Source organism: Benincasa hispida, chromosome 1, assembly GCF_009727055.1.
Source record: "Benincasa hispida cultivar B227 chromosome 1, ASM972705v1, whole genome shotgun sequence".
Taxonomy (NCBI): domain Eukaryota; kingdom Viridiplantae; phylum Streptophyta; class Magnoliopsida; order Cucurbitales; family Cucurbitaceae; genus Benincasa; species Benincasa hispida.
Window position 1 is genome coordinate 15718105 of NC_052349.1, and position 10704 is coordinate 15728808.

Sequence of the window (10704 nt, forward strand, 5' to 3'; positions counted from 1 at the left end):
CAGGCGCAGAATTTAGGGAAACAAACGAAGGAATGATGACTTTTCATGTCATGGGGCTCAAACCTTCAAAACTAAGCCTGAAGATGTGTTTGATTTTGCACTGCTATTAATAAATTGTATATTGATTGTCGTATCTATTTTATCCTTGAAATATTAGTGTGTTTCTATTACACCTTGAATTTTAATCTATGCTTTTTTTAGCCGATACAATCAACATATATAAAATTTTTAGATTTTAGTTCAACAATAAAGTAGAAGATTTGAACTATTGATCTCTTCATTCAGGTTACATACTTTATGTATGTTGAATTATACTCATGATGGCAACAAGCATTAAAAACATATACTAAAAAAAGTAATTGAAATTAAATTCATACTTTGTCCACAGTTTGATGTCTACAGTTATACTAAGATTAAATAAATTTGGTTGTTAATGGTTTTGGAAAAGTTCAAATTTAGTCTTGAAATCTCATCGTTTTGGTATGATAATATCTCTTGGTAAGACCCTCATAATAGTTCCTATAGTTAATAAATCCTTCATAAATAATTTGACAAATCACAGAAATGAATTCTAACCTTCGACCAAGTTTATAATTCAACCTTGTATTAACGTACAGCCAGTTTTTTCTTCATGGTTGCTACTTGCAACTGTTAAAGTTGAATAAGGCTTTATAAAAAGAGAGAAATGACACATATGAGCAAAAGCACAATCATGCTAACTTATTTTACTCGGAGATGAAAGAAGATTTGAAGTAACCAAATTTATTCAATAAAATGAATAGCATAAATTATTCGAGGATGATTTCCATTGTCCTCTTTCTTGGGCAATAATCAGATATTTAGAAAATGGTACGTTCTTCGAGGAGATGTCAGTGGCTCAACACTGATGTTATGATACAGCAAGCAGAGCACCATGTAACAAACAGAAGGTACTCGGGTCTCCATGGTGAGATCGATTCCAGGGGGCTCGGGTTTTTCGTTTCCGAGATCTTAAGAGATTCAACTTTGCTATATTTTTTTCAAGGAGAAGACAGGGATGGAGAGTGACTAACAGCTTTTTCAGTTTGTTACATCTTCTGGGAGGACGGATCTGATGAAGCAAGCTCCGCATACATATTTGATATCGCATTGGCAAAGTATTCCTTGGCTTGAGGTCTCTTGATCTATGGAGGGGGAAAAAAAGTAACTCAGATCAGAACATATAATGACAGTTAGATCTTTCAGCTATCTCTCAAGAAAACTTCTACTTTCGCCACTTGCCTTAAATGTAGGAGTGAGAAGACCATTCTCCAATGTGAAAGGCTCATGGACCAAAGTGACAGCTTTTACAAATTCGAAACCTCTCAACTGGAAATTAAACAAGAGGATTGTGTTTTAAATTGCGAGAATGAGCAAAATTGCATGACTCAATCAATAATTTACACAACAATTTCTTGCTTGCTTGCCTGTGCCTCTCTTCCAACGGCATCCATGTCCGCCAAGACTGCCGCCCTTGCTCTCGGGTCATTGCAGAGTTGAGCTAGATCATTGTACTGACATAAATTGTTTGATGAACACTGATTAGAAAGACGAGGAAAAATGCTCTCGGAAATTGAGTTGATACATGCGTAACTTGTGAAGTTTAAGCAAGTACCCAACTCAAGTATTCAAATTAGTACAAGAAATCTAAAATCCTACAAAAGACCACATAATATTTTTGCCTGAAGGATGCAGTGCAAAGCAACTCCAGTCCTAGCTGAACTTACTAGTTATAAATTTCTCAATTGCCTAAAAAGAGAAGTGCTCATTTGCAACACATGTTTAGAATAGAGCTCAATGTACAATATTCCCAAGACTAAGCAAAAACTAGCGTACCTTAATGCCTTCAGAAGAAGCCCATGCTTTCAGCGTCTCCAGATCAACTGAGACTACAGCTACCAGAGATGCATTAAAGCTATCACCTTCAGGAAGTAGCACCGAGAGTCAGTAACCAAGTGGCTCCATGACACGGTAGTATGTGCAAAGACCAATAATATTTCGTGTGAAGAGACAAAAGGGTGAAGTTGTAGAATCCCATTTCTCACCGTAAACAAAGCACTGGGCGACAAACTTGCATTTCGCATACACATTCTCAATTTTCTCTGGTGCAATGTACTCTCCCTGAGCCAACTTAAAGATGTTCTTCTTCCTATGGAGAAGTACAATAGTTTTAATAAAAGAAGGGAATCCCTCAATTACAAAGATGTTGAGATTTATTCAAGTTTAAGACCATTTGTCAGAGAAAAAGAATGTTACTTTTCACTAATGAACCCGACAACAATAAATATATGAACAAGTTTACAATCATTAGAATCCATAACATAATGACATATTTTTTAAATAAATTATTAGAATATTACAATCTTGAGGATTTCAGCATTACCATTACGAGCTCAAAGCCAGCTATATCTAGCTTAAGATTTCATTCCCCACAGCATTGACTCGAGACTGTGAATAGTTGGAATTTCTAATCTTTATAATGGAGTAAATATTTTGTATAGGACAATTATTTAAACATTAGTTGTCAATACTTAGACTTTATTGTCTTTTATTTCTTTTCTTTGTTGCTGTGGGTTTTTCTCTAATATAAGAAGTCCTAGGCTGTACAGATTGTAATATAATGAAATATTATTACTCTCCAATATAATATAAATACTAATCAATTCTTCAATGGCTTCGGCAAATTCCAGAATTGTTATTATAGCAATCTTTTAACTAAAAAGTTTGTTCCGATTCTACGAGTCAAAAGATGACGAAGAGAAGTGGGGAGATAGAGCTCACCTGTCAATAATCTTCAAACGACCACCAGGCATCCATAATCCAATGTCCCCCGTATGGAGCCAGCCATCTTCATCAACAGCTTCCCTCCTGTCCAATTCAAACCATTATTTAAATTATAAAGTGCTCGATTAATTAAAGCCATTCAAAGCAATGAGGAAAGAAAATTGTTACGTCTGTGCTTCATCTTTGAAATAGCCTTTAAAAACAATGGGACCCCTAACACAGATCTCGCCACGAGAATAGGGCTTATCATCAGATGTGTAATTCATCTCTGGAACATCCACAAGCTTTATTTCTAAAACAGAAATGAAGGAAAATCTTTAACCCAAACTCGGAATAATGAAACAAGAACAATTACAATGAGCTTGAAAAAGGCCGCAGAAACCATGGCAGGAATCAAGTTATCCACACAGGGTCCAAAACCATAAGAAGTTACTCCGCATCGAATTGATATAACATTTTGTTTTTTGTAGGAGAAATTATTCGAGGGGGAAAGCAAAATCGCTGGCATATTTACACCATTGAATGTATGAAAAAGAAATTTAAACCTACGATTTCACCATAATCCTATGGTTAGGAAGGAAACAGCCATACTGAAAAAATTTTATTTTGTAGACCTACAACTTCAAAGTCATTTCCCACACTTTCATAAAATTTAAATTCCAGTAAAATAGCAGCAGAGTTAAGATGCAATCCTCATAAAATGTTTGTGCATTTATCACCAAAAACTCCTCGAGCACATCTTAAATGACTGAGAAGCTCATGTCAGCAGCTTACCACAAGCCGGATTAGGAGCCCCAACATGACCACAAAGGGTGTCGTCTGGATCCATAGCACTTATAACACAAGAAGTTTCTGTCATTCCATAGCCTTCAAATACTAGACCACCAAAGCAGCTGTGGAGCAATTATATCGAACTCTTCAGAAACTAAAAGGAAGCTGAAATAATAAAACCGTCTCCTCAATTCAAAATTGTGAACCAAAATATTAAAGACTCACATCTTTAAAAATTCCAGTATATCAGGAGACAACGGTGAAGCACCTGATGCCAAGACACGAACTCGTCCTCCAAGCTTTGCCTTTATCTTATTAAACACCAATTTATCCCAGAGGGGAGATGGACTTTTTCCTTTAATAGCAGGATGCCCCAAATACAAACAAGAATTAAATTGCAACATTTAAAAAAATATTAATACATAAAAGGTGAAAATGAAAAGGTCAAGAACAATTAAAAGATGCAAGTGGGAATCAAAAAGCAAATTTTATGAAAAGAGAGGGGCAAGGCAAGGACGAGGATGTAAGAAGCACAAACTCGAACACGAGATATGGACAAGACACAACACTGACACATCAATTTCTAACAAAATAGGACACTGGCATGTTTGGAACACATTTTTATAGAACATATGTGTAATATATTGATATATTAACTCTTCTTTATAGATTGAAATTGTGTAAATTTACCATCAAAAACAAAATATACTTCACTCAAAACATAAAAATTTAAGTCAATTAATGATAACTGAAAACTTAAAAGACACAGAAGGATTGAGTTGATTATGACTAGAGGAAAAAGATGTCATCCTAAAACTTCATAGATAGAAAAAATGTAAATCTAACCTTAAAAACAAAATATACTTCGCTAAAACATACAAATTTAAGTCACTTGACGATATCAGAAAACTTAAAATATATAGAAAGATTTAGTTGACTATGACTAGAGGAAGAAGAGGTCATCCTAAAACTTTAGGAATGATCAAGAGAATCTCTAATTTCCTTTCCTACTTCTTAGGTTAAGTTCTTTCAAGAGCCATTGGGTCCAAAATCCAAATCATGTCCAACCATGTCCGAAATTGGAATATTTTAGACACGTTTTTAGTGTGTTGGCCACATATTCGAAGCATGTTTGTGCTTCCTAAACAAGGACTTTAGAATAGTTACTCATTGAACATAGAGTTTTGAGGCAGAATCTAGAGGAAGTTGAATCCTAAGGGGTGGACATTCAGTTAAATTGAATTCCTTGCATTTGACTAGCGGTAAGGCTAGACTTAAGTTTGTAATGGGGAAGATCATTTGGGGTTTTGACTTTTTAAAATTCCCAAAGACTATCGGGGTCTATTTGATATGCAATTTGGATTCTATTTTACTTTTTTCAGATTCATTAAATCAAACTCGACGAATATCTATTTGGCAGATTTTATTGTTTAGAACTCTATTTGGACTTCGTGATCTTTAGCATTCCAAATGCAGCATTTCTACATTTGTAATGTATCCCGAATGTTGAATTTGAAATTTTAAAATGCATGATAACATTATCAACAAAAAAAAGAAAGACAAACAAACAAAAACGAAAACAACTTCAACAAATATTTGATTTTTTTATTTTTTATTTTTTACTTTTTTGTGAGTTCAACATCATGGAGGGCAAAAAGGTTCGAATATTTGGCTTCTTAGTCAAAAGTATATGCCTTAATCAATTGAGTTGTAGGCAGGTCCACAATAAATTCATTTCATATTATAAATTCATTTCATGTTTCATTAGATTAGAAGATGCATAATATACTATAAATTATATGATATTATAAAATAATAATAACTATACATAATTTATCACATAAAACACATGTTCATAAATATAAGATCATACATTTTGAACAATTATTTAAATTGGGATCCAGTTTCGAAATATACTAAATATTCAAAAACACTGAAAATGTGGAAAACAACTATGTTTTTCTATTGAATCCCTCAGTTTTCAAATTATTGTTTTTAGATAACCAAATGCACCCTAAAATTCCTCCTTTGTTCCTTTTCTATAGAGGCCTAAATACATCAGCAAGACTACAAGGAAAATTCCCTCATTAGTCTCTCTCTCCCTCAGTTTGCTGCTTCTGTAACAAGTAACCGAGATGAAGTGACATTTGACCATATTTTCCTACTACTCTTTTGCCAGTAGAGGCTGGCTTCTGTGAAGCAGCGCCTCTCCAGGAGGTGGACCAAATTTTCCTTGAATCCTTTGGTGGTTGTCTCTTGGAAGGTCAAGCTGATGTTTTGCGGAATTGCCTTTTTTGGTTGATATGGAGGGAAAGAAATAGCAGGGCTTTTGAGAAGAAGGAAGTCTCTTTGGATTACTTTTGCAACAATATACAGTACACGGTGGTGTTGCAAACACAAAAAATTATTATGTAACTACAGTTTATAATCAACTATCAATGGTTAGAAAGCTGTATTGATGTAGTTCTGGAGAGGAGGTTTTCTCTATCTGCCTTTTAGGTTGTTCTTTCTTCTTCTTCGACTTTTTTTTTCTTTTTATTGTGTGTGCGTTTTTAGAAAATCTTTCTGAGGTTTATTATCGGAAAAAAAAAAAAAAAATCTTTTGAGGCAAAGATCAAGAGTGGTCACAAAAAAGATTAATATGAACACAACTCAATTGACATAAAGTATGTATCCTTGACCAAGAGATCAGAAGTTCAAGTTTCTCATCCTCCATATTGTTGAACTCAAAAAAAAAAAAAAAAAAAAAAAGACAGATGTATGGTCTCAAAAAGAATTTGCCAACGGTAGAGATAATATTATAAGCATTAAAATCTGATTTTGAAAAAGATGAAAAAAAAATAAAAGAGAGAGAGAGATCTTGAAATGATAAATAGATTTTTTAAAAAAGAACAGTAAAACTGTAGAAGCATGAAGCATGGCATGCAAAAGTAAACATTTATCATGGTTAACACCATACCATTCATTATTGCTTGTCTCTTGGAATTGTAAGCTGCATTGAACAGTCTCTCCTTCAGCACACCAGAGGTCTTTACAGCATTAATAATTCTGTTTACCATGTAATCAACTCAATGATAAGAGAAGCATTCTATTTTCTGATTGATCATTAACTTTTGATGCATGATCTTTACCCAGCATATATTCTGTTATACAGCCTGGGAACACTGCAGAAGATCGTAGGTCTTAATGCAACCATATCATCCATCAACTTCATATTATCCTAACACAAGTATAGAAGACCATATCAGGTTGCCTCACATAATGAATGAAATCACTCTAGAGTTCATAGTAAGCTGAGGACAACAAAGAAGACAGTGTTGATATTGCTTCATACCCCCTGGTAAAAACCAACAGCAACCCCAAAATAAACCGTTGAGACCTGGTTAGCCCGTTCATATATATGTGCCAAGGGGAGGTACGATATGTAGCTGACAATTAGAATGTAAATCAGTACAAACAAACACATCGATCAAATTAGATGACAGTGCCACATTACTGTAATGTAAAATTGAAACAGCCGATGCTCACACATCTGAGGGGTAAAATTTCAAGGCAAGAGAACAGCCAGCAACACTTGCAATTAAATTTCCATGCGTCAGTACAGCACCCTGGCAAGATATTAATGTCAACATAAGAAAACATAACATTGGTAGGCGTGAAAGATCAAGTCATCGTTAAACAATGTCAACAGCTTCATGCTCAGAAAGAAAAGAATTCTTAGAAGTTTCACCTTTGGGGTCCCAGTTGTACCACTCGTGTAGCAAATAGTTGCAATGTCATCAGGTTTTGGCGGGAAAAAAGGCTGGATTTTACTGCTACCCTGAATGAAAGAATGTCCGATGACAAGCTGACTTTAAAAGAAAATGGGGTAAACAGTACAGTACATCTAAGAAACCTAAAAGCATATTGCAAAAGTTGTCAATACAATGTCATTATGTAATACCAATATTCAGTTGTTCCCAATCCAACTACAGAAGACCTTAATTAGTAACTAGATATTACGATCATCCAAGTATGTGAGTGGGTCCAGGCCAACTTACCAACATCTTAATCCAACAACTCTTAATTTTCTAATATTTGACATAAAAGCTTGTAGAGTATTGATTGGGGTCTCTAGAAAGTAAAATAAAATCTAAAAGCTAATTACAAAGGGACTTTGACAGGAACATAGAACTGAATGAGCGACCAATCATCATGTGAAGTCCTCTAAAGCCCTCTAAAGATTCCTAAGCTCAAATATGCAAGGGCTAGGTCTGGGAGGGTTCCATCGCCAAAATAACATTCAGTCAAATTGTCAATAAGTGCTTAGAAACTTATCTAAGATGTTTTCGTAGTGAACAGCAGCAAAAGTAGGAAAAGAGGATTCCTTAGCCGGAATATTGATATAACACCATGTTTCATATCTCTATTAGTGCTACCCCATTCCACATTGTGTACGGCCATACACATTCTCTGATTTCTCAGGGGATAGAAGGACAACAAATGACACATTGGAACAAGCAACTTATCAACAGTGACTCAGGTTTTGTAGCCTTAAAATCCAACCTGAACTTGGCACAACAGAAAATGAAGAAGTATGTGGATCAAAAGAGGAGGGAGTGGCATTCAAGGTTGGCAAGATGGTTCATCTGAAACTTTGACCTTATCGTCAACGCTCATTAACTAAACATCGATGTGAAAAACCCAAGTTTCTTTTGGACCGTATAATCGAACAAATTGGGGCCGTGGTGTATGAGTTGGATCTTCCAGCCACTTCCATGATTGATAGACTTTCTTTGGGGGCACTCATCTGACAAGTGGTCATTTTAGCCCCTACGAGAGCATTTTTCCAAAAAGGGTCTGTTATAGGTGTTGAATATTGACTTTTTGTGTCTTTGGAGGTAGAAGCATCTGTATCTTTCTGTCTACGATTGGGAAACTTGGAGTTTAGATTAGTTTCCTTGGATGTGCCTCCCTTGCTAAAGGAACTTACTTCCTTGGGTGAGTCCTATCGTTTCCTTTGGTTGGTTATCTTCTTATAATGAGTTCATATTCAAATCTTTGATTGTTGATGCCGAAGATATTGCATCAGATAGCTATCCATGTGGTAGTCTTGCCTTTTCATAAGGAACGATTTGTAAATCTTGATTGATTCTCCGAGGTGTTCTTGAGTTTGTGGTGGCACATTCTGTCATTCTTGGACAGTATTATTGTGTCCTCTCTAATTTTTTTTTAACTTGCAGCTGGTTTTGATCAATCCCATCCATCGTCCAACAATAGATCCAACCAATTAATGTATCTCACCAATATCCCTTTGAATATCTTCAATTGAACCTTTAACTGGCAGCAAGCCCAGACATCGATTTTGGTGTGAGGGTGGTTGTTGAGCCTGCCTCTTTGCCAACTTGGGAAGGATCTCCCCCTACTGGATTGACCCAGGCCCAGATTCTTGGAATCCTAATACCAATTTGGTGTAGACCAAACCAAAGTTCTTTTATTCAAAATGTCCAAAACCTCAAAAGTACAAAGGAGCCTCATATTTACAACAACGGGCTGGAAATAACTAACAGAACAAACAACCTAAACAAATAACTAACCAATCCTTTAAAAACTATACAGCACAGTAGTTAGGAATAACCACTAGTTACATCATTTCTTCTCCAAATTATGTCCTTGATCACCCGTTGTGCCAAGTGCCGTATCCAACAAAGTAGATAAGTTAGTCTACAGAAAATTTTACTTGAGCATATCAATACAGCTGAAAGACTTCAAAGAGACTGCCCTCCTCAATGCTCTCCCGAAATTGGCGTACTAATAGCAAAAACACTCTTGATTACCAGGAATATCACTTCTTCCAGCTGTATTTAAGCCTCTTTGCTTAGGAAAATGTTGCTTTGTGCTTTTGGATGGTATTTTGCGTTCATAATAATAGCAGCCAACAAGCTAGAGTTCTGTGACACAATTTCATTAGAAGCTTCATGTAGTGACTGGTGCACATGGATCGAGAGGAACCATAAATTTTTTCATGGGAAAGGAATGAGAACTTTCATCTTCTTTGGACAGTGTCCTCTTTCTTACAGCCTCCTGGAAAGCCTTAGTAAACTTATTTGTAGTTTCTAAGCGATATTTTGGCCAACTGGAGGGATTACTTTGAAGTTCTAACCTCACTTGGCCTGAGGTGGCTGTCCCTCATTTCTGTTGTTGTATATTTTAGTGAGCTATAAAATATTTCATTTCTTTTAAAAACAAAAATGATGGATGGGTAGTTACCACAGGGAGAACCCATGATAGGAAAGAAATATGAAGTTGCATGTTGCTTCTTTTATCACTATGCATCTAAGCCAGATGCAGCATTTTTTTTTATTGTCTCAAACTAGGGCTTTCCACTAATGTTTTTCTTTTTTGGTGACATCCGTGAGCATGCGGACCAACTTACGCACCTCGACTAATCCACAAGACAACCCGTCCGATCTTACAACATTTGAGTGTTAAGAAAACTCGTAAGATATTAAATCCTAGGTAGAGCATTCCACTAATGTTGGAACATGAAACATAGATAACTTATTTCATTCCTTTTTTAGGGTTCGACCCTTGAACATTTATTCCTTTTCACCATATCAATGAGAAGTTTTTGGAAAAAAAAATATATATTGTTGGAAATAAGGGGCTTTGTTGATAGTTTATAGCCCCAAGGGTATTTTAGTATTTTAAGTCACCCTAGGTTTATTTCCTTTTTTATTTTAGGGCTTGCTAGAGCCTATAAATATGATTTCTATTGTACTTTCATTGTGTGTTAAAAATAATAAAAAAAGACTCAATCGTGGTTTTTTCTCCATGTTCTAGGGTTTTTCACGTACATCTAGTGTTCTCTATTTTCTATCTTTTAACATGGTATCAGAGTGTGGTGATGTAACCCTAGCAGCCATCAGCGAAAACCAACTGGTGAAAGATAATCTTAGTTCTACACTAGCCCCGCTTCCTCCACAGCTGCCGATGGGGCCTCTGACCACCGATGCAACTACCGCCGCCGCCAATTCTACTGCTATCAATATCGTCGTTGTTACTGCTATCCAAGTCGTGGTTAATCGGTAACTTCAGTCCTGGCATATCCGTCCAACGTCAGCGCTGCCGCAATCCTTTGATGGAAACCCT

The 10704-nt window shown here is 35.8% G+C and overlaps 1 protein-coding gene across 4 annotated transcripts in view; it reads right to left on the reverse strand.

Moving 5' to 3' along the window:
• Positions 1-695: 695 nt before the first annotated feature.
• Positions 696-10704, reverse strand: part of LOC120074475 (long chain acyl-CoA synthetase 6, peroxisomal-like) — an 18428-nt gene continuing 8419 nt past the window's right edge. For all 4 annotated transcript variants that reach the window (XM_039027613.1, XM_039027630.1, XM_039027620.1 and 1 more), the window contains 14 exons: positions 7304-7393; positions 7102-7181; positions 6908-7001; positions 6705-6793; positions 6533-6621; positions 3799-3928; positions 3577-3695; positions 2971-3094; positions 2800-2886; positions 2064-2167; positions 1855-1940; positions 1446-1532; positions 1261-1347; positions 696-1163 (listed from right to left, as the gene is read on the reverse strand). In XM_039027613.1, coding sequence (XP_038883541.1) covers positions 1068-1163; positions 1261-1347; positions 1446-1532; positions 1855-1940; positions 2064-2167; positions 2800-2886; positions 2971-3094; positions 3577-3695; positions 3799-3928; positions 6533-6621; positions 6705-6793; positions 6908-7001; positions 7102-7181; positions 7304-7393 — 1362 coding nt within the window. In that variant the 3' untranslated portion in view covers positions 696-1067. The remainder of the gene's footprint in view (positions 1164-1260; positions 1348-1445; positions 1533-1854; positions 1941-2063; positions 2168-2799; positions 2887-2970; positions 3095-3576; positions 3696-3798; positions 3929-6532; positions 6622-6704; positions 6794-6907; positions 7002-7101; positions 7182-7303; positions 7394-10704) is intronic.